Below are 24,272 nucleotides of genomic sequence, written 5' to 3'. Positions count from 1 at the left end.
TGCTCCGTTACTGGCGGCCCGGATTCAGATCCCGGGCGCACACGGACGGACCGCTTCTCTGGCCATGCTGAGGCCGCATCCCACGTACAGCAACTAGAAGGATGTGCAGCTATGACACACAACTATCTACTGGGGCTTTGGGGGAAAAAAAAATAAATAAATAAATAAAATAAAAGAGGCTATCAGTTGGGAGTGGGAGGTTTCTAGGAAGCATGAATTGCTTCATTTTTTTGGTTTGGTTTACTATATTTCATAAATATTCTTCATGGACACACATTGCTTTCAAAATCAAAATAAAAGCGCAAACTATTGGTTTAAAATATGTTTATTTGACCCAATAATTTTTTTACTGGGATTCTTTTGTAGAAAAATACAGAATATATTAACCAAAAATACGTTCATTATAGTGTCATTTATGCTAGCTAACAGGTAAAAACAATCCAAATGGTTAAAATGGATGTGTGGTCAACAGGAGCTGAGTCCTATAGTGTGAGTGATTTAGTAAATTATTGAAATTTATTATATCTATCTACATGATAAACTATGAATTCAGTCATTAACATGTTGGTGAAGTATTTATACATAGAAAATGCTTATGCAATAATATTAATTTAGAAAACTGTGATATAAAATTTATCAACAAGATCTCAATGATATAAAAACATGTATACGTCAAAGATAGTGAAAAGAAACACCTCAAAACAGTGGTTTTTTTCTGGGTGATGAGATGATAAGTAATTTTAGTTTTCATCTTTAAATTTGCCTGTAGCTTTCAAAATTTCATAATAAATATAAATACGATTTCCTAAACAAAGAAATGATGGTGTGTGGGGGATGCTGCTCCTTCCCTCGTTTTATTTCAGCCTGCAGTGTGTTGATTGTTTCTGTGCAGAGGACAGACTTCGCATTACCTCTCTGTGCAGCTCTGTCACCCCATACTGTTGGCAGTTGTTAGCGTGAGTCTCTCACATAGTCTACTGACTCCTCAATTGTCCTTTTTTTTTTTTACCTTATTTAAAGAGGGTGGGCCCAGTCTTGTCTTTCTATCCCTAGTGAGTATCATGGTTCTTGGCACTGAGTGGATGCCAGTTGAGTGAATAAATACGTGAATGAATGCAGAGCAGGAGTTAAATTGGGGAAGAGAGTGCAGCAAACTATAAGAAAGAACTCTGGATTCCAAATCTTCGTTAAATAATTTGAAGTTTCTATTTCCCATTGGTTACCTGAAGACTAGGATTTTCCATCTCGGTGTATTAGAATGGATAAAGACCATCTGTTTTACTTAAAATAATCATGCCTCATTGAGAAAACTGCTCTTAGTTTTCCCATTAAATAACTTTTATGCAAATATGTGTTACTTGATTCTTCCTGGGAAATCATATGGAACGTCATTGTCGGTATTTAGGAGTCTATCTCTGCGTGCAATATGCAATTGCAATTTAAAAATAGGGAATTCTTTTTGAAGTATTTCTAACTTTGAATGTAATGGTCCTTTCTTTATTCTTTTTTTTAACTGTATTTAAAAAGGTTGTTGGGAATCATTAATGGAATTTTTACTAATAAAGATGACTTTTATCATTTTCAGGTTGGGAGGTGGCTGGAGACCATATCCAGAGTGGGGCTGGAGGTTCTGATAATGATTACCTGATCTTAAACTTGCATATCCCAGGATTTAAGTAAGGAAATCCAATTCTGATTCCCTTCTGTAAGAATCCTCATTCCTGTTTCCCTATAGAAATAAGTGAAGTAGCACTTCACTTATTGTGATGTACTTAGCAAAGTACAAGCTGTTGTTGGATACTGTGTTGTATTTAAGAATATCTATAGAATTAGTGATTGAGAAACTGTAACTGTTAATTGTATAGGACTTAGATGAAGCTGAAAGTTTTTTAACAACATTCTATCCAAATGTTACAATAACCGTGATGCTTGGATGCTTAATGAAGAGGTCTTAGTACAAGTTGTTTGCGGGAATATCTTTTGGTTTATGTATTTATTTTTCTCTCACTTTTATCCGTAGAGTATATTTTACAAATTGTTTAATCCCATTTTGCTTTAGTCCCTCATGCTGAAATTTCCCAGTATGAGTCTTTCTCTTGTTTTAGGATGGGTGGTAGTGTTTACACCAGGAAATTCAAGCGTATCACTATGGTCGTGTAGACTCTATGTTAGAACAAAGGGTACAGCCATGCAGAGATTAAGGAGAGAGTTGTGTTTGGGGGAGCAATAGGTTAGGAGAACAGAAGAGCATGGCTTTCAGCGTGGTGGAAAAAGTGACTTAAATCTGTTCCAGATTGTATTTAGAACAGACTATAAATATTGCAATTTTAATCTGTCAACCAGACCACCAACCTCTATGACTGGAGCCATGGGTTCTGAACTGGGAAGAATAACATTTGTCTTTGAGACCCTCTGTTCTGCCGACTGTGTTCTGTACTTCATGGTGGTAAGTGAAAGAGTGGCTTTCAAAGGTGGATTTCTAAGCTTAGCGTTCTCCTTCAAGTGTGAATTTATTCATGCAAGTTGGGATAAGAAGCCCGTTTTTCTTCCTGTTATTAGGGCCTTCCAAAAACATTTAAACATGTCTAAAGAAGTCACTAAGAATTGTGCAATGAAGCCTACAAAAAAAGTGTTCATTCCTCATGGGGAGGACTGAGTGAGGGGGCCTGAGCAACTAATAGAAGCCAGGGAATATTAATCTGGTAGAAAATTCCTTCATAAAAATACGCCACCAGCAAAATGAAAATTCTCCCCCAATAACCATTCAGCAATTCAAACTATCAGGAGGGAAAAACATATCTTTCATATCTTAATATGAAAACATGAATTAATAAGTGAGGGCAGAAAAATAATGGAGGTGTAGAGCATTGGGAAGAAAGAAAACTTCCCTGTTAAATTTAATAAATGTCGACAAAGGACTTTACTATGTACATGTCATAATTTTGCCCATTTTTTTTTTTGCACATTTTTTTATTTGTCCTATAAATCTCAACTTTTAGCTTGAGAAAAGTAGCAATACAAAATTTGCTGAGACCTTATGTGGGTATTAGAAGGTTGTTGGCTAAGATTTTAGCATTCTAATTAAGTAGTGACTTCATAGACATGATTTGTTTTTGCTTTTTTCCCAATGATCCTTTAGTAGCTAGTTAATAGTCCATTAACATTTTCCTCCATGATATACAAGATATATGGAGATTTAAATATTTATTCGTGATTACTAATAGCTTAAATGAAGGCAGACTATTTTGTTATAAAAAATTGACTTTGTGGTAGTAAAAGAAGATCATTAATAATCTTCAACACATCCATATATTACACCACAAATAACCAATAAGTCCTCAGTTCTCCCAGCTCTGCCTCCTTATTTCTTTAATCTCTTAGTTCCTCTTTATACTCAGTGCCGTTGCTGAAATTCAGACTCCTATTATCTCTCAACCGTAGTTTCTTATCTGTTCTTATCTGCATTCTGTCATCCATGCTGCTGTCAAAATTATCTTTATAAACGTAAAAACGATAGTAGAAGCATCCACAACAAATGTACCTCTTTACCCTCTGTGGCTTTTTATTGCCTATGGCAGTGGTTCTTAAAGTGTGGTCCTTTGACCCGCATCATCAACATCACCTGCGAACTTGTTAAAAATGCAAATGTCTGAGCCCCATTCTAGTCTTAATAAGAAACCCTGTGGGCCGGCCCAGTGGCGCAAGCCGTTAAGTTCTTGCGTTCCGCTTCGGCGGCCTGGAATTCGCAGGTTCGGATCCCGGGCGTGCACTGTCACACCGCTTGTCAAGCCATGCTGTGGCGGTGTCCCATATAAAGTAGAGGAGGATGAGCACAGAGGTTAGCTAAGGTCCAATCTTCCGTGGCAAAAAAAAAAAAAAAAAGAGGAGGATCAGCATTGGATGTTAGCTCAGGGCTGGTCTCCCTCACACACACAAAAAAAGAACCTCTAGAGATGGGGCCCAGCAATCTGTATTTTAGCAAGCCTTGAGGGTGATTCTGATACACACTGAAGTTTGAGACCCAATAGCCTATGATTACACTTAAAATTCCTTAGCACGGCACCTGTATGGCTTTTTGTACTCTTTGCCCAGCCTCTTTCACCAAACCTCCTGTTGCTACTCACCCATTTTTAGATACCCTGAATCTGTTAGTGGAACACCCTCTACTTTTTCATTTCTTGTGCCTTTACACTCTAAGCTAAAATAACATTCTTCCTTTTGGTCTTTTGTCTGTGAACTCCATTCATACTTCAAGGGCGGCTCAAACTTGACCTCTTCTGGGAAGCTTTCTCTTATTCCTTTAAGTAAAGTTAACTACTCTCTCCAGTGTGCTCCTAAAACCCTTTGAGAAAAACCCTATTTTAATTATGTGAATGTATTCATATTTTTGTCTCCGTCACTTGACCAAGCATTCCTGAGGGTAGGGATCACAGGTATTTATTTTGGTAAATCAATCTTAGAGTTCTTATCTCATAGCAGAATCTGTTAGTTTTCTTTCGTCTGTGCGTGATTTGGTCTCCTCATAGGATTTTTTTGAGATATCAATTAGGTGGCATGTAAAAATACTTGCAAAATCATGCAGTGTTTTACAAATGTCAGGTGGTATTATTTGCAGTAATACAATAAATTCCATTTATTATTGAAATAAACATCCAGAAAGATGGTGTTTAACAGAGCACTCTCTGTATATTATGAGCTCCTTTTAGGAGGAAGCACGTATGATGATTTGGTTGTTTGGTATGTGGGGGATTCTGTAATGTATGACAGGCACATTCTGTTATTCCTATCTGTGGCGTGAACTCAAGACACATCTCCTTATAGCATATTTGATTACTTTATAATATGTTTGACTCCTATGTTTATATCATAGAAAGAAAGAGACATATCTTGAGCTCATGCCACCATATTGTCAACATCCCAGGTAACTAACAGAAGCCCATCCAAATTCCTTAGTCGTCTCTTAGGGTTTCTGGAAGAAAGACTAATTAGAAAATTCAGGGTTGGTTTTCATTTCAGGTAAATTAGATGTGCATTACATTATTTGGCTGACATATTAACCGTGTTAATAACAGCATATTGGTTAGAATGTCAGACATTTGTATAATAGCCTAAATATTGAATTTAGCTAAGGATATCAGAAATAAAATCTTACATAAATTAATCCTTTTGGAATTCAAGTATAAGCAAAAGAATGTTTCATGAACATAAAATAACATTCTGGTTAATCTGCACTTGGGGAAGCCTGGAAGTTGCAAGTATAATTCAGGGTGAACTTGGAATTCCTGTGCAAGAGCTGCCTAGCAGAATCTCTCAAGGAAAAAGATACAAATGGAAATCCTTGCCATTCTATGAGGATCCTAGAAGTGTACTGTGAGAAGTTGGAGGAAGTATGTTTCCCCGTCTATTTCCTAAGCTAGAGTCACACACACACACCCCTGTCCCCCAAAACTCCCTTAAACATACTATGATTTGAGACCTCTTTCAGGTTATGTTGACAATGTGATTGATATATTGTAATTACTAAGCTAGTGAGTGCTTGTGTGGATTTGAAGGGAAGTTTTGAGAGTTCTAGGGTTACATGATCTGCAGATATATATTCATGAATCTTATAGGGTTTACGGTAAATACAAACACAGATTAGTAATGTATATTAATACTGAGTTTGTGCTTTTTTGTATATATTTCTTCTACTATATTTTAGGATATTAATAGAAAAAGTACGAATGTGGTGGAATCATGGGGTGGAACCAAAGAAAAACAAGCTTACACCCACGTCATCTTCAAGAATGCAACATTTACATTTACATGGGCATTCCAGAGAACTAATCAGGGTCAAGATGTAAGTTCCAAGTACTTTTTTAACATAAGGATGATGCCCACAGTGGAGATTCTTACAAAGCAATCACTCAAATCTCCTGGAGGAAAAGACTTAGCTTTTTATTGATATGGGATCAATCATTTGTTTATGGAGTGGATGAATCTAAAACTAGTGTTGTTTTGGTTTGTTTTTTGAGAGCGAGGGTGTGTGAAATGGAATAACAATGGATCATTGAATTGTTCTGTGCTCTGAACAAATATAGTTGCTGAAAGCTTAAGAGAAAGAAAATCTGATTTTGTAGTTACCATATTTAAAAACTTACACGTAAAGCCTTCTGAGACTTTGAGAAGGCTGATGACTTTTTCTCTCTTTGTGTGAATGATCTGACATTTGTCCAGGAGCCATTAACTGGTGTTGGTTTATTATTTCATTACAGTAGTGTCTCCTTTTATAAACAGGATATTGTATATGTACACATTTACACGATTGAGTTAACACGCAGAATTATTTACTCTCTTTTACTTTCCCTGCTAGAATAGACTTTAATCCTCCCCTAAGTAAATTCCATTGTATGTTTCATAGTAGCAGGACTGTTATTTTTGTGGATCTCCATAGACGTGACCTTCCCAAGGTGAAAACAAGGTAAACCGCTTGTTCAGAAGCTAGTTGAAAGCTTTGGTGGCGAATGTAGAGCATTTTCTCTTTTCTCTTTAGGCTCTCACTGGGGAGCCCATTCCCCGAGTTTTTCTTGACTCCAATTGTTCTTTACGAGTGTTGAGATTTACCATCATGTGGGGCGTGAACATGCTATGGAATCTTACCTCTTCTTGCCTTCCTTTTGTCTCTTCCCCAGATAAAAAGCATTAAATAGTCCAGGGTGACGCTGCTCTGTGCTGATACAGTGATGCCTACTGCTTGATGAAAACTAGACTTTAATTGACTCAGTGTCATAAGAAGGGAAAGTATAGCAAGACCCAGGTTTTCACTCTCTATTATGCATCCTTTCAGTAGAAATCAGAGTACACTGGTTAGGAAAAGTGTAAAGAGGGAGAAGAATGCCCGAAGGAGTGGTGTGATTTCATCGATATTACACAGTTAGTGTTTAGGTGAGGACCGGAGCTCTAAGACTAGAACTCCAAAACTGTCTCGTCACCAGTCCAAGGCTTTTCCACCCTGCCACACTGCAAACAGCCCATTGTATCATTGCATTTAGGCTTATATCTGAATAAACAATGATGGGAGATCAAGTTGCTCCTCTGTTAAACCATATCTGTTCTTCCAGATGTAAAGTCTATAAATATGTCTGAGTTGTACCAATTCTGACATATCTCATGGTGATTGTGGCAAAACTCCTGGAACTCCGTTACTGTGGAAATTAGCTTCTAGTGTTAAGATTTAAGATTTTTTAAGAATAAAGAACCAAAAAGGAATAATATTAATCCACTGTCAATTATAAACTATTAGGCTGCTTAGTTATTTTGGTAATATCAACATGAAATAATCTGGTTGTACAACTAAGTCCCAAGGCAGAAGTCATTACTTTCTGCTCTCTTTTTAGAATAGACGGTTCATCAATGACATGGTGAAGATTTATTCTATCACTGCCGCTAATGCAGTTGATGGGGTGGCGTCCTCATGCCGTGCCTGTGCCCTCGGTTCTGAACAGTCGGGCTCATCGTGTGTCCCCTGCCCCCCAGGCCACTACATTGAGAAAGAAACCAACCAGTGCAAGGAGTGTCCACCTGACACCTACCTGTCCATACATCAGGTCTACGGCAAGGAGGCTTGTATTCCATGTGGGCCTGGGAGTAGAAGCACTCAGGTAAGTGAGTCCGTATTTCAGTTGCCCCTGGGAAAGCACACTTTAATAGAGAAACTCAAAAGTTCCCTTTAATGTTTCTCCAGGAGCTACAAAGTTGCTAGTTATATTTATAAATGACTTTTTTGTTCCCCTTCTTGTTTTTGCTCCTCTCATATTTATTGAGCACTTAATATGTGCCATGAAAGTGCTAGTTCCTGGGAACATAAAATATTAAGAAAAGCACCCAAATAAAAACGCTTTCCAAAAGTATTAAAATTGATTTCTTGTGTATTCTGTTAAGGTAGAGCAAGTAAACCCCCTCTGTAGGTTGGCTGTAGGAGTACATGGAGAGCAGCAGGCGTATCTTAAAACATTTTAAGGGCAAGGGTCAACGCTATATTATGGGTGAAGGAGAAAGTGATTTTATTGTCTATTTAAAGTGGCATAACAGGGACTTTTGGCTATTTGTTAAAATACCTTTCTATGAGAAACTAACCTTAGAATAACCTGACTCTTACTTTAAAAAAATTCTAAATCCTTTGAATTTCGTCTAGGAAAATCTAGTTAGTGTTTAGAAATTCTCTATATTAGTATGGTAAAATAAAGTATAATCAAGACAAAATTACTGAAATAGTTTTTAAATCTAGAACTTTTTTGAAACACATTTTTCATAGCAGCTAATACTTTGTTTCCTGCTATATATATATATATATATATATATATATATATATATATATATTTTTTTTTTTTATGTTTCTTAATCTTGAATCAAAGGACCACTCAGTTTGCTATAGTGACTGCTTTTTCCACCATGAAAAAGAAAATCAGAGTTTGCACTATGACTTCAGCCACCTCAGCAGCGTGGGCTCGTTAATGAATGGCCCCAGCTTTACCTCCAAAGGAACGAAATACTTCCATTTCTTCAATATCAGTTTATGTGGGCATGAGGTGAGTTCTGGCTGTCAAGGTGAGATGGAGCTATATTTCAGCTCTGATTGAGTTGGTATTTTCTGTGTTGATGGACCAATAAAATCTCTATGGAAGCTAACAACCAAATGTCAGAAGCTGAACTTTGAAAGCTTCAATCCTCTGTTGCCTCCTCGCATGTTGGCGTCTTTCTTCACCACCGGCAGCCTTGTCTGGTTCTCAGCCCATCAAAGCACTTATCCAATCAGTTGAACCCCAGAGCTTGGAGTTATGGTGTAAGTGCTTTGAGGATCTTTCATTTTTGTAAAAATGGGTCAGGCTTGTCAATATTACCTATTTTTTAGACAGGCAGTTATGGTTTGAGAAAGTTTTACTCTTGTTTATACTGTCAATTTTGTGTTTTAAAAAGAAAACAACTTCCAAGAGGAAGTTTGTCCAAAAATAAAAAAGAGGTAAGCAGGGGACAAATGTCAGTTGATCAGGTAGCCTCTGCTAATAAGTAGTTGGATTTTATTTTGTGTGGGAAGAGGCAGAACCTTAATTAATACTGGTAATGGGGAGAGTTACAGGACTATATGTCCAATATTTTTATGGGTAACGAGGTCGGGAAGTATGTATACGTATACACCATTAGCAAAGGAGAAAATATACTAAGGTGTTTCCTCCATGTTTCTTTCCATATTAACTCCATAATATCTTGAATGGTCTACCATATGAGATATTGTGCCAAACATTTTGCAAAGGAAATAAAAAGAGATCTGATGACCACAGAAGTTTTCAAACAAAAGATCTATAAACTTTACATGGCATGACATTCGTCCTGTCCTGATTTTACATGGGGTGATCTAACACACTCAATTGGTTAGTCACTCAGTTCACTCAATAAATAAATATATATTAAATACCTGTTATGTAAATCCTGTGTAAGGCGGTGAATAAGAGTAATTCCATTATATATCACACTTCTTCTCCATCTCATTTCTGTATTACCTCTGTCTATTCTTCCATCTTCTGTCTCCTTTCTCTTTCTTTCCTTTTTATTCTTGTTTCTTTCCTTTTACTGTTGTTTTCCTGTTTCTGTCCTCAGTTGCTCTCTGATCTTTTCCATTGTTTCTCTCTTTTTGCCTTCAAGAATTTAATTTAAGCTTAGTAAAAATATATTGCACCTGTATTGTGGTGAGAAGGCTTGGTGGAGGGAGAGACTTTTATAGGTCAGGATTGGTAGCTGCATTAAGAAGGGGAAATCTTTATTCTTTTCTTTATGCCTGTCTGTGCACACTCTACATTTAAGACCAATAAAATGGTATTCCTATTTTCCTTTATACATTTCTTCCTAGACGTTATAAAGCACGCTCTAGTCCTTTCTAGTGGGACTATAGTATATTTAAACATTCCCATAGTTAAACAATCTTCCACTTTTTATAAATTGTATCTTCCAGTTACCCTCCAAATGAGTAAAAAAGTAAACCTCTGTATTCCCTTCAGCTTACTGTGGAGGTAAGCAGATACACATCATTGAGTCTAAGGGTAGGTGATTAAAGACACTTGTAGTGACCAACTGTTGAGTTTAGATGTTGTCCTAGGGTGTTGCTGCAATATGGCTTTTATGCTTTCTTCTTCAGTCTTCACATTACCTTTCTGCCCCACATAGGCCTATAAAGGAGAAGGAAGAACAAGTCTTTTTTCTTGGCATTAAAACCTTCACCAGCATTTTTCTGGTCTCTTTGTATGCATTGTTATCCTATGAATTGAAGGTCTCATAGATGACTTTTATTTCCTTAAGTTAGATGGCTTGCATCCAGCACAAGTGATGCTTATAGTTGGAGGAGCAGTGCAGCCTTGAATTACTGTATTTATTATAACTTCAGTGACTCTCAACCCTGGTTGAAGATTGGAATTGCCTCAAGAGCTTTTAATGAATACTGGTGCCTGGGCCCCACACCAGATCAATTAAATCAGAATCCCTGTGATGAGGAGAGAGCTGCTGTTCTACTAGAGTCGTTAGCTATCTGAGATCCAGTTTAGTGACTGACTCTTCAATAAAACCTTTTTATGACTTTGTTTTCCTAGGGGAAGAAGATGGCTCTCTGTACCAACAATATAACAGACTTTACAGTAAAGGAAATGGTGGCAGGGTCAGATGACTACACGAATTTGGTAGGAGCATATATATGCCAGTCTACTATTATTCCTTCTGAAAGTAAGGGTTTCCGAGCAGCCTTGTCATCACAATCCATCATTCTGGCAGATACATTTTTAGGTAAGCTTCATTTGGTTCCTATATGCATGCATGTATTTATTCTAAAATTATGGTAATATGGTAAAATTAAAACTTATTGCATTGGTGTTTACCATAGATGATTAAGGCCCACAGGTAATTCTAAATCATCACTTTGTAACATGGTTAAAAAGCCCCTACAAGTGAGGTCTATTGATCAATCTCACTGAGGACAAGGATCTTCTGAATTTATATATTAATTCATATGTGATAAGATCTTTTCTGAGAGTCTGTGCCTTTCATCAGATTCTTTGGGAGTTTAAGAAACAAAATAATTTTAAAAACAAAAACTATAAACAAAAATAGAACAGGAAACAAACATAATATAAACCGAAATCATAATATCTGCCACCAGTTTGCATAATCTTTTTTCATACCAGAAGTAAGCTGGTGACAAATAGCAAAGGTGAATGTGCTAAATTTTATACCCCGTCTGCCCTTTCTGTCTCTGTGGTCTGGAAGGTATAGGAAAGTTTTAAGAAGAATTCAGGTCCCTATTTAGTGATTCTTAGGGATCAAGTTCATTAGAACCTCTAGGGTGGGGATTAGGAATCTAACAAGGCATGTAACTATCTAACAACTTAACAAGCTTCTTAGGCGATTCTAATGTGCAGCCAGAGTTGAGAACCATTGCTGTAGACTCCAGAGGACTTGAGCTTTAATTTTCAGCACCAAGGTCAGTTACCGAGCTTGTGCTCAGCATCAGAACTAGGTGTCAGAAGCTAAGGTTACTGTTATTGCTTGCATGTTGGCTCTGCTATCATTTGGCCTACAAGAGATTGGAAACATGTCTTACTTTTAGATAACTTCTAGATTAAACAAATTTTGGAGTTATTTTCTGGAAATTATTTGGGCACAAAAATTTTTGTTTTGTCAAGTATGTCTATATTGAATATGAGTGAAAAGCTGTATTAGCAAAATAGCCCAGCTCATTCGACAGAACTCACCAGAAGAATGAGAATTTTAATAGTATATTGTTGATGTGAGAACTGGAAGGGGCTTTAGAGATCGTCTATATTATGGCATGCGTTTTAGAGATTCAGGACATAAGACCCAGGGAAGTGAAGTGACTTAAACAAAATTACAAAGCTAGGGAGTAGAATGTTTTCTTTTTTATTCTGGAGACTTTGGAAAGGTTCTTACGGTCACCAGGAATGTATTAATTTAATACAATATTTCTGGGAAAATCACAGCATCAAAGTAAAGTTATTTTCTATTCAGATATACAGAGACTTAAAAAAACCTAATTTTCCCATATTGCTTAATATATTGTTTCTTTTTTGTTGTCATCTAGGAGTGACAGTTGAAACTACATTGCAGAATATTAATATAAAAGAAGATATGTTCCCAATTCCACCTAGCCAAATACCAGATGTGCATTTCTTTTATAAGTAAGTGAAGATACTGCTTCCCTTGACTATTTTTTAATCAAAAGGATGTCACTTCAGGGTGCCTACTATAGGGGCTTACACTTAATAGATAATCAGTAACTGGTTCTTAAATGAAAGACTTAGTAAAAAGTAGGAAACATGGAATATTTTGAAAGCAGTATATAATTTATCTCATATAACCTTTTAAATTAGACAGTAAAGAGATTCTACTTCATTGTCTAGGCAGTAATTATTTGTAATTCACAGATCAAAACATCAGTCTAAGTAGATATGACCTCTATTCCCTTAAAAAATTTTTTATTATAATTTTGGGGATCATTACAATAGCTTCACTAAATACTTTTATGATAGCTTATCACTTTACCTGGGAAAATAATCAACTTTTCACAGACAGTGAAAGTAAATGAGCTCAATTTATATTAAAATTCTAAATCAGTGAACTTTGATACATTTTTCTTTTTCATTTGTTCAGAAAGCATAGAAGCAATTATACACGGGATATTTTTGTCTTTGTGATCTGTGTCATAGCTGTTTTTGTAAAACGACATTTGCCTTATAATAGGTCTTCTACAACTACAACGTCTTGTGCTAATGGCCGATCAACTGCTGTGAAAATGAGGTGTAATCCTGCTAAAGCAGGAGCAGGAGTGATTTCAGTCCCCAGGTATTCTTATTTCTATATGATTATTCCACATTTGTACTTATTATGAGGAAGCAAAACTCTCCAGAATCTTACTATTTTAAAACATTCTCTATGGATATAAAGCAGAAAGAGAACAGAAGAATAGGTAGGTTTTTGTTGTAGGGTTGTGCTGAGTGGCTATTAAGAGGAATAGGTCCTTGCCCAATCTTAATACTTCCCAATCTCCTCAATGACATATTCTGGTCCTGTTTGCCTGACTTTCTAATTCTCTTGAAAATTATTTAAGTAATAAATGATTATATTGTTTGTATCCTCGTATTTATTCTTACTGTTTAGCCTCAGTTTCCTTGAGAGCTGGTTTAGGAACTTTCCTGGATTATAGTTCTTCTTCAATAATTAACTGTCTGGGTGATCTAGATTAGGTAATCTAACCTCTGAGTTATAGTTTCTTTTTCTTTAAGGGGATGGGGACCCGGGTAGATAATTTGTACGATCCATTTCCAACTCTTCAGTTTTCTGATTAATGGTGGCAGGATCACCAAGGTAGAGTCTGACCTGTAGAATATACACAATACAGTTCACTTAACTTATTGGCATTGAGGCAACAGCTCTCCACAGTCCAGATCTGATTAATACAGTCCCCATTGGGTGGGAACACTGGGAGAAAACAAGCAATTTCATGGACTCAGAAGAACTATTAACTTAAGTAAAGACTGCTTTCATGGCATAAGTGACACTTAAATGTCTGCTGATTTTTATTTTTCACAGTTATTCATTGCTTCATATGTAGATAATTTATTTCTAGTCTTTTTAGGGTTAGGGTACTTTTGGATCACAGTATGATTTGCAGATTTTTCTCCATCAAGGTAGCAAAAGTATATGTTTTAAGAAAGAAAATGATTAACTTAATTTTGTTTTTGATAGTTTCACAATCACCCTTGAGAGATTTTAAGCTGTCCTGCTTATGTCACATCAGGATTGGGAATCAGTGGTCTAAACATTTGCTTTAACTACTTGGACACCTTAAAAATGGTTACAGTGGTAACACAGTATTGTGGGCTCATTTTGGGGCATAAAGACACCCTAGTATTCACCTCTTACCAACTGTGTTTCTCTGGTTCTCATAGATCTACGAATTAATTTTTCTTTTCACCTTTTCAAGATGAGAAAAGAATGTGATGAGAGGAGTAGATGATAAAAGGTAATAGACATCAGTGAAAGACAAAGGGAGCCTGATGCTTATGGGCATCATGTGGTGGAGCATCCCTATGCCAGCATTTATGCTAGAGTCAAGGCAGCAAACCGCACTTCCTTTATAGAAGGTGTGGTCAGAGATTCTTTCATCCTGCTCCCATATCCCATCACAGAGCCTTGAGTTCAGATGCTGCTTCTATTTACTGTAGCACATCAGAGGTCCTTTTTTGGACCTAGCAACTAACCTCTCTGGATCTAGCCTCTAGGAGTCTACCTGGATGGCTTCCAGAGCCTCCTCCAGGTCTCTGACTCAAGCAGACAGTGTTCCTAAAGCCTAGGTCTGTCCTTTGGAGAATATATCACTCTAACTCTCCCAAGGTGGGTTCTGATGTTTTAATGTAACAAAAAAAATAGTCTCATGATGTTAAATGATGGCATCTAGAAACTGATTTTTTCTTTGGAGGAGAGGAAAAGTTAAGTTTTTCCTTTGACCTCTAGCACCTTTTTCTGTTTAGGGAACTTAAGTGTCTTTGCCAGGGTTTCGCAAGATCATCTGTGGCAGAACACCTTGGGGTTGTCAATTTTAAAATTGATTTATGAGCCTTCCCTAAGACCTAAAGAATCTCTGAGTGTTGAGCACGGGAATATTTTTAAAAACACAAGGCAATTCTGATGCATATTAAAGTTTGAGAACCATTAGTTGTAACCCGCATTTTGGAGATTTGGCTTGTTTTCTTCTGAGACAGATACTCAGACTTTGTTCTGCATTTGAGTTTTTTGAAAAGCTAATTTAAAATGTCGTGGTCTTCAAGGTGGACTCCTTTACCCATATTTAGATAAAACTTTATTTGTAGTTGTGTTGCACACTGAAGTTTGAGGACCACTGCTCTAGGGAATTGCTCGAACCCCACAACCTACAGGTGCTTTTAGTTCTTTCTTGACTCAGTTTCCCATCAGGCCACAAGAGGGAGCTCTGGGATCAGAACATGAGAAACAGCAGCTTGTCCTGAAATAATTAGAATTTCTTTAGCTGTAGGGCTGAATAAAGATTTCCTATGAACAGTAAAGAAATGTTAACAGAGCCAGGTTTCTTGGGCTACTTTTGAAGAGGACTTACTTTGCATTTTTTTTTTGGAGCTTTAAATTCTCCAGGAGAGAGGGGAAGGTGCTAACAAAGCACTTGCCTTGAGAAGTCTCATATGCTGACCAACAGGTCTCAGAAGAGACTTTGGCAGTTCAGAAAGGATGCTACTCCCAGGAATATCTCCTCTCTAGGCCAAGAATCTTGGCCAACCAGGCAAAGGTGACTTCAGCAGTAGTAATGTTGGTTGAGGCTCTGTATCTTGGTGACCTGGGAAATTGACACAAGACACTCAGCCCTGGGAAAATGAGAATATCTTAGCAGAAAGTGAATGGGACAGGAGAAAAGAGAAAATGTGTGTTTTCTCTGTATCTCATGTGAAATTTAGAGGAAACAGCACATTATTTGGGCTGCCTACTAGTCTGCAATTGGAAACTCCACCTGTCTGTTTTGTCTGGCAAACGCAGTTGGTTTCTAATTCCATAATTAGAATGGAGGGTGTGAGACGTTTTAGATAAAAACTTAACAGCATGATGTCGTGGCAGATGAAATCTGAGAGCTGCAGTAAACTTTTGAGATTATCTAATGCAGTTTGTACCTCGGCCAGAGAATAAATTGCCAACACAATAGACCACTAATACCCTAAATAGATGCCCCTCCAGCCTCTGCCTGAAAGGCTTCCCAAACCTCTAATCACCATCCTAGGTGGTTAGAGGAGTTGAAGGTTCTGCTTTCATTTGGGAAAATTTAGACCTAAGCATCGTGTGCAAAGTGCTCTTTCAAAAACATGAGAAGCTTCTGTTAGTGAAAAGGTTATAAAAAAGCTTTATTAGAAAACAGGCAAGGGGAACCATTTTTACTCTGATAATAGAGATGTCAACACATTAGAGATCCTTGAGTCAGACCCATTTCCTTTACACAGTAGGAAGCACTGAGGACCCAGCTACATAGCTCTGGGGTGGCACAGTCAAGGTAGAAGGATTTCCTGTGTCCACTGTTCTATTCTTGCCATCATGTTTTCATCTGACCGTTTTTTTCCCTTCAATTCCTCATCTGCAGAGATTTGCAGAGATGCACACTAAGCAAAGAGGCAAATATCACACAAATATCTGGGGGATAACTCAACTGATCTGAAAGTTATTGGTGTCTTCTTCTAAGTGAGTCATCACTCCCCAAATAGAGTCTTCTTTATTAATGTTATGAGTTAGAGGAAAATCATCATTCATTCTCTCTTTTCTCTCTCTCAACTTATGACTATGTTTAATTGCTTGGGTAGTTTATAGATCAGTCTAAAATTGTTTTGCCAAAACCTCCTTCAATTGAAAACCAGAATTGATCTTCCTTATAAGCGTAGCCTCTGAGAATACCGTATCTCACAGAAGGGATGCTTCACAGTTCTGACCTGATAGTGTTCAGAGGTCGAACATGCCAGAGTTTATTCCAGGCTGTGATTGAGAGTCTCTCTGTCAAAGTCATCAGATCTACTGGATGCTAGTGTAGTGTTTTCTTTAGTCTTTGGGGAAGAACCCATTCAAACCGAAAAGTCTATCCATTTTAAGTTGTTAAGAGCCAGAGAATAATGATGGGTTAAATGAGTTCCTTGTTTTCTTTTTCCTCTGCACCATTTATGGGACGATAGATATCTAAATCTTACAAGGTAAATTAAAAAGCCAATAGAACACAAAAGATTAAAACCAAATATGTTCATAGAACATTAAGAAGTAAGGAGGCATATAAAAGCACTATAAGCATAAGTGAAAACAACTAAATGCCATGATGATCAAGAAATGGAAAAACTAATACAGAATTGTTAATACAATTCAAACATTAAAGAGTAATGTTAAGATATAGAAATATCACAAAACAGTCACAAAGTTTTAGGATAAATTTATAATAGGGATGATAAAACTTGGACAGACTTTTATTTCACTGAAGAAGATACAGAATCTATAGATGTAAGGGACTAGGAAGTGTTGGTTAATGTAGTTTGTCCAGGTCTTGATCAGATGCTGGCTTTTGGTAATTAATCCAGGGTAGAATCTTTAAAAAGGGAGAATTTTTTCAGGAGACTGGTAGAACTTTATATCCCTGGATCTAAGGGCTATGGGTCAAAAAATTTTATGTTCAAACTCAGTCATAAGCGATTTATATTCTTTAGCCTCAGGGCAGACAAAATTGGAGCAAGATGCAATGGCGTTTTATGGACCCCACACAAGAAGGCCTTCTGCCAATGATAAGGCACCCTCAGCAGAGAAAGGCGATGCCAAAGCCAAGGGGAGTCACCAGCAGCAAGTCAGAGAGCATCGCCCATGCCAGAGGATGCCAGTCTGAATACCCTGAGCATAGGGAACCCCAAGAGACCCACAAAAGCCCCACATGAAAGAAGTCAGCAACACTAGTGCCCTGACACACCAAATGATAAATGTTCTTGGCACACAGGACTGTGGCCTCCCGCCCTCCCCCCCCAGTCTCCTGAGACAAACTCCAGAAGGGTCAGAAATGTATTGACAATGTAGAGGAATTTGTTTTAACTTTGGATTTAAATGAAGTTGAGGCAAAACAATTTTACACTGATTTATTAACTATCCAAACAATTAATAATAGGTTGAATTTTAGGTCATCATCATGGTTCATAAGAAAACAAGATTTTTTTCCAGGAATTCATAATATGAGCCAAGTAGATCCTGGTTTAGGTAAGATGATTCACCTAAAAGAAGACACTAGTACCTCCTACCTCAGTCCAGTTATCCTTTCAGGAAATGTGTCCCATTTTAGAATCTAAGACATAAATTCCTTAAAAAAGCTTCATCTGAATTCTTACACATTGCCAGCACTATCCTGATTTGTAAGGCAATCCCAGTAGCAAAATAAGGAAATGAAAGTCTGTTCCTCATTTACCAGTAAAACCAAATCAGTGTCCACCTGGTTGTCCTTTGCATCGATGGTGGTTTCTCTTCCTAGATTCACAGCACGTCTGGTCATCTTGTGGAACTCCAGCCTCGCATGTCCCAGCTTTCTGTGACCATGAACTCTCTGTAGACATTTACTCACTGGTTTCTATGGTGATTGAGCAAACCAAAAGTTATAAAAGAAACACAATTAGTGACATCTTTAAAAAGATGTGGGGAGGGAGAGTGGAGATGACGTGACTCAGGTCATTAAAGGGAAAATTATTTCATATATTTGGCAATAAAGCAAACTTTATGTTACTATTTGCTTTTCTCTTTTTCTCTTAGTAGGAGAAAGTACTTTTATTTTTTCTCTTGCATCTTTTTTTCTATTTTCATTTCATATATAAGCACTATTGAAATTATTTCTGCTTCATACATCCTTGTCGTTTCATAGGAAGGCCGGATTCAAACTGTGAAACTTGTATTTATAACAAAGAATCAAATTTGGATGTTCCACATTTTAAATGATTCAGTGGGTTAAAAGAATTAAAGAATTGATTCTAAACTAAATTACTTTTAACCTAGGAGTATCTTTTAAAAAGTGCAGTCTACCAAGGAAAGACGCTGAATCATTGTATTATTTTGACACCTAATGGCAGCTTTATAAATTACATCAATGTCTTGATATTTTTTTCTGTTTCTGTAGTTCTACCAGTTCTTTAGAAAGCGATGGGCATTGTTAATAGTCTTTTATATTTTACAATGCTTTAAACGTTCCCAAATTGTTCTCTCATTTTATCCTCTATAACTGCCCTGTGAAGGCAGTAGAGCAGACATTCTGCTTTTGACAAATTACAAAAATGAAACAGCAGGGAGAGGGATTGAGTCACTTGTGGAAAAACACACAATCTGAAACAACTATTTGAAAGTCCAGTTACAATTGTGACCCAAGTCTTCTTTCCAGAGCTTTAATACAACTTTGATTAATTTTCTTTTCTTTTTCATTTGTTGAGTTCTTTCTTCTCAAACTTGAGCAGACTTACTCTTTTATTTTCCCAAGATAAACACTTCCCCCCTCCTTTAAAACTTCTCTGTGTTGGAAAGATAAAATAATTTGGGGAGAAGAGATTTGAGCAGAAAAGCATTTTGGTAATTTTTGCTAAATGGTCAGAAAAGTGTAATTACTTTCTTTTTTTTTTTTTGGTGAGGAAGATTAGCCCTGAGCTAACATCTGTTGCCAATCCTCCTCTTTTTGCTGAGGAAGAGTGGCCCTGACCTAACATCCGTGCCCATCTTCCTCTACTTTATATGTGGGGTGCTGCCACAGCATGGCTTGATAAGTGGTGTGTAGGTCTACGCCCAGGATCCGAACCTGAGAACCCCTGGACGCCGAAGTGGAGCGTGCGAACTTAACCACTACACCACCGGGCTGGCCCCTGTAATTACTTTTAAAGTTGCAAATCGTTCTTATGCAAATAATAATTGCATTTTTGAAGAATTTTTCTAACAAGTTACCCAATTTTTTTTCAAAAGAGCAATTTTGAGTTGCTTTTACTGATCTGAAAGGTGGAAAGTAAGGATTTTTTTTAAGTGACATGATTTTGATCTATTATACTTACTTTTAAAAAAATCTCTCATTGTTTCTCAGTCTGAATATACCCATATTCCCTTTTTTACAAACAGAGAAATTAAGGCAGATAAGAGTAAAGCCATTTTTCCAGAGAGTCACCCTTCACCCTTGTTCTTGGCTCTGACAATACTGGGCCTCTCTTTCTGAAGCCTGTTATAAAGAACTTGGCTTTTATTTACATCCCTCCCGTATCTAGTTAGTCTATAGCATGTGGACACTCTGCAAAGACAGGCATATAAAAATGCAGTCAAATTTTAGACACACAGATTTATTTTAGTGTTCATATTCTGGGGTACCTTAGGATATATTTAGTTGACTAAGAGTATGAAACTTTGCTGGTAGACTGAAAATTATAGTTTTGGACTATGTATCATCAGAAAGGCATTTGAAAGTAAAACTTAAAAAGAGGTCTTTTTTGGATTCTCCCTGTTATTGCGTTTCTTTCTTTTTGCTATTAGGTGTTTCAGGTCACCTGTACTCAGAACCAGCTAAGGACTGAACGAGATTTTCAGGGCAATGCCCTATATTTACATGCTTGACTTAAGGGAAGTGCAGTAGACAAATTAAGGGAACAATATTTCCCTAGCTTTAACGAATTCATGAACAAAACAGCCATTCCCATTAGAACGTTTCCAAATAGCTTCTTACTTCAGTCAGTAAGGATTCTGTACGCAGTAACAGCAGGTTAATTTTTGAGCTCTGCTGTGTTCATCTGTCCCTAACATGAGAGGCAAGTTGACGTAATAGGCCCACCCACCAGAAAGCAGGGTTTCAAAAAGTCTCCATTCAGGCCCTGCCTGGTGGTTGGTTCAGTGTGATCCTGCACCTGTGTCTAGGCTTCATCCATCATCTCGAAGTGGTGAAGGTAACCGCCTTGCAGAGGAAGTCATCCTCAGGTCGAGGACCTAGGATTGCAAACCCATTGGCATCACTGGGCTGTGTGTTGACCTGATGATTGTTTGTTTGTTTTTTTACTTTAGGCAATTTTGTTTTCATGTCTTTTCCCCACTCTCTAGACCGCTGTCCTGTGCATCGTTCTGTTCCCTTAAAGCATGTCATTAAGTACATTACCTTAAATAGAGATCGTACCTCCCTTCACCACATAGTTCCTGCCTCTGTGCCTGGCGCTCACTCACTGCCTTGCTCTGGAAGCCCCTGGAACAGGGGCTGTTGTGATTTCCTTCCACTTCATCTACCATTTCATCCCTCTGGCAGGAGTTCCCTGCTTTCCTCCCCTCTATTATGGCTAACTCCTACTGAATATTCTAGACTTGTCTTAGACATCACTTCTACCACGAAGCCTTCCCAGAGCTTTTTTTGTCATTATCTCTGTCTCTCCCATAAATTTTTTTAAAAACAGCTTTATAGAGATATAATTCACATACTGTACAATTCATCGATTTAAAGCATACAATTCAATGGTTATTAGTAATATCAAAAGTTCAGAAATAAAACCAGTGAATCACTGAAGTAGTAATTAGTAAAAGTTTATTGGGCACACACCAAAAAGACAGTTTGCAAACTGGGAGCACTCAAATCAAAGCATGAGATGAGGCTCAGAGACATATTGTTGTGAAGCAGCTTATATAGAGGGAAGGCAGTGACTGTTTATTCCTCACAGTGACTAGTTATACTATTAGAATTTTCTTAAATGATAGGGAATTGGTTAGTGGTTACCTCATATCAATTTTGGGAAACAGTTTAAATTTTGCTTATGATTTCCAGAGGTGTGAGCAAAAAATGACCCAGGTCAAGTTAGTCTTGCAAAATAAGCTAAATTAATCTTTGTTTGTATGACTAAGTTGCTTTTGTCTACTCAGGGAATTTTCAGTACTGGTCTCTGTTTGTTTTTAATGTTAACAATGTACACAGGTACGTGCAACCATTGCTATTACAGTCAATTTTAGAACTTTTTCATCACCTCTAAAAAAACTCCATACTCTTTAGCTATCACCTCCCTACGCTCTAGCCCCATCCTTAGGCTGACCCTAAGCAACCACTAATCTACTTTCTGTTTCTATAAATTTCCCTGTTCTGGCCTTTCATATGAATAGCATCATATAATATATGGAGGTTTTGAATGGCTTCTTTCACTTAGCATTCTGTTTTCAAGGTTCATCCAAGTTGAGACATGTATCAGTACTGCATTCCTTTTTATGACTGAGTAATATTCCATTGTATAGGTATACGACATTTTGTTTATCATTCATCTGTTGATGGACATTTTGATTGTTTCCTCCATTTGAGTGTTATGAATAATACTGCTATGAAAATTCATGTACAGGTTTTTGGGTGGACATATGTTTTCATTTCTCTTGGGTATTTACCTAGGAGTATAATTGCTGGATCATACAGGAATTCTGTGTTTGTCTGAGGAACTGCCAGATTCTTCCAAAGCAGCTGCACCATTTTACATTCTCATCAGCAGAGTGTGAGGGTTCCAGTTTCTCCACATCCTTGCAACTCTTGTTATTATCTTTTTGATTCTAGCCACCCTAGCAGATGCGAAGTGGTATCTTGTTGTGGTTTTGTCTCCTTTAGATTTTTTTCTCGTGTGTTTCCTCAGCATCCACACATTGCTTCCCAGTATGCAGTAGGCACTCAGCTGTTGATTGGACTGGATTGAATGTGTTACAAAAGCTGTGGTTTTTTTTGTTTTTCATTTTTTATTTCAGCAAGTGCCCAGCAGGCACCTGTGATGGATGTACATTCTATTTCCTGTGGGAGAGCGCTGAAGCGTGCCCTCTGTGCACAGAGCATGACTTCCATGAGATTGAAGGAGCCTGTAAGAGAGGATTTCAGGTAAGGGGCAAACTTGTCTAAGCAGAACTGTGTCATTGAGGATATAATTGGTTAGTCTGGCATCCCTTCAATCATAGAAACTCAGGTTCAGAACCATGGCTAAAGTTTATAGTTAACTTAATGTGACATTAATATGCATTTCAAATCAAATTTGGTAGCTAAACTCCCATATGCTGGGGTAGCTGAAGATGTGCACTGGGATTGGGAAAAATGAATTATGGCAAGGGAGTTGTAGGCTATGGATATTTACCTGGATTATAAAGAAATGGTATTATTAAACCAAGATCTGATTTATGAAATTATAAGTGTAATTAAAATGGAAATGGTATAACTGACTCACCACAAGAAGCATATCCAAAGAGTAAATCATATACATATACATACATATGTAATCAAGATCCTAGTCTCTATTTTCTCTGCAATCATTTGTTTGCTTATTTTTTAAAAAATAAAGTTGGGATTCTAGTATATATATTTTTTGTTTCCTTTTTACATTTAATATATTTCCCTTATCATTAAATATTTTTCTGAAAACATGATTTTTACTTATGACAAATATCCTATTTATGTAATTTGAGATTTAATAATTCCTCATTGAACATTTGAGTCTTTTTGTAAATAACTCTGAAACGAACATATTTGTTGGAAATTTGATTATTTCCTTAGAGTTTATTGCTAGAAAGGGATTAATTGGATCCTAGGAGATGGACATTTTTAAGGTTCTTGATACATGTTATTAAATTGCTTTGGTTGTATCAACTTGCACTTCTACGAGGAGTGTTTGAGAGCACCTACTTCACTGCACAAGCTTTGAGTAGTATCATGTGAAAAGCACAAACTTTTCCTCCTTCAAGGCTACTTGCCACCTCACCCTCTCCAAATTCCATTGAAATCACAGTCAAAAAGCACAGGTGAGAATAAATCAATACCAGTGGTGGGGACCCTATTGGAGAGTGGATGTCAGAGGATGAGAGATTCCAGTAGGATTTCTGAGAGCTGGAAGGTAGATGGGATAGGACTGATCTTCAGGTCGTCACGGAGTGGGAAACACGCTAGAGTGCTCACTGAGTAAGAGCATCAGAGAGGGGGAGCTGTTCTGCCCAGGAAAGTCTTGTGGGGCATGTTGTTGGCAGGTTGGAAGACACGAATATGAGAAGAATCAGAATGCCCCCACCAAGTCCCATGCATTCAGTGTATTTGGAAGCAGTAGTGTTCACCTCTAGGAAAAAAAACGTAGGGTATTTTTCAAACTTTAATGCAGTGAACCTGTAGTAAGAAACACATTGTACATCAAACTTAGTACACACACACACTCAAGCATGTAGAGATATGCCTAAAAATAAAATTATTTCATGGAGCAAGACTTATTTTCATATTCTATGATGAAGCATAAGCATAGCATTAATATAAAATGTGTTTTCATTAATTATTTAATACAAAATAGAAAAGTCCCCCAATAGGCAACACTACAACAAAAATTAGGAGAAGTTTTACTTAATTCGTCGTGTGCTCACCTGTAGACAGCTCATCCCGGTCTGGAGCACACAGAGGCAGAGCAGCTCACGCATCTAGTGCTCTGTGGAGCTAGTTTGTTTCTAACGTTTTTAAGTGGGTCCAGGATGAAAATCTCAGGTTCGCAAAAAATGGTTTCTTTTTAATCCTCATAATAATAATGATACAATTTTTATGCTTCATGATGCTGATTATTCTTTACCTTTTCTCTAAAATTATGATAAACTTATTCTCTTGTAATCATTTTATTACAGTAATGAAAAACTAAGATGCATTCCCTTCCTCGGCCACCAAGTTTAATTCA

General features: G+C 37.2%; 1 protein-coding gene across 4 annotated transcripts in view; it reads left to right on the top strand.

Annotated features, from left to right (window-relative positions):
• Positions 1–24,272, top strand: part of ELAPOR2 (endosome-lysosome associated apoptosis and autophagy regulator family member 2) — a 178,820-nt gene that overhangs the window by 133,987 nt on the left and 20,561 nt on the right. For 3 of the 4 annotated variants that reach the window (XM_087446080.1, XM_014788143.2, XM_087445972.1), the window contains exons 11-19: positions 1,586–1,676; positions 2,344–2,446; positions 5,702–5,839; positions 7,377–7,640; positions 8,394–8,567; positions 10,617–10,806; positions 12,119–12,215; positions 12,778–12,879; positions 22,330–22,456. In XM_087446080.1, the coding sequence (XP_087302206.1) occupies positions 1,586–1,676; positions 2,344–2,446; positions 5,702–5,839; positions 7,377–7,640; positions 8,394–8,567; positions 10,617–10,806; positions 12,119–12,215; positions 12,778–12,879; positions 22,330–22,456 (1,286 nt within the window). The remainder of the gene's footprint in view (positions 1–1,585; positions 1,677–2,343; positions 2,447–5,701; positions 5,840–7,376; positions 7,641–8,393; positions 8,568–10,616; positions 10,807–12,118; positions 12,216–12,777; positions 12,880–22,329; positions 22,457–24,272) is intronic. The other variant, XM_087446031.1, reaches the window with a different exon arrangement.

The sequence above is a fragment of the Ceratotherium simum genome, chromosome 1, assembly GCF_057802395.1.
Source record: "Ceratotherium simum simum isolate JZ-2026a chromosome 1, ASM5780239v1, whole genome shotgun sequence".
Lineage (NCBI taxonomy): Eukaryota > Metazoa > Chordata > Mammalia > Perissodactyla > Rhinocerotidae > Ceratotherium > Ceratotherium simum.
The sequence above is the reverse complement of the archived record's forward strand: the minus strand, read 5'-3'. Positions and strand labels throughout refer to the sequence as shown.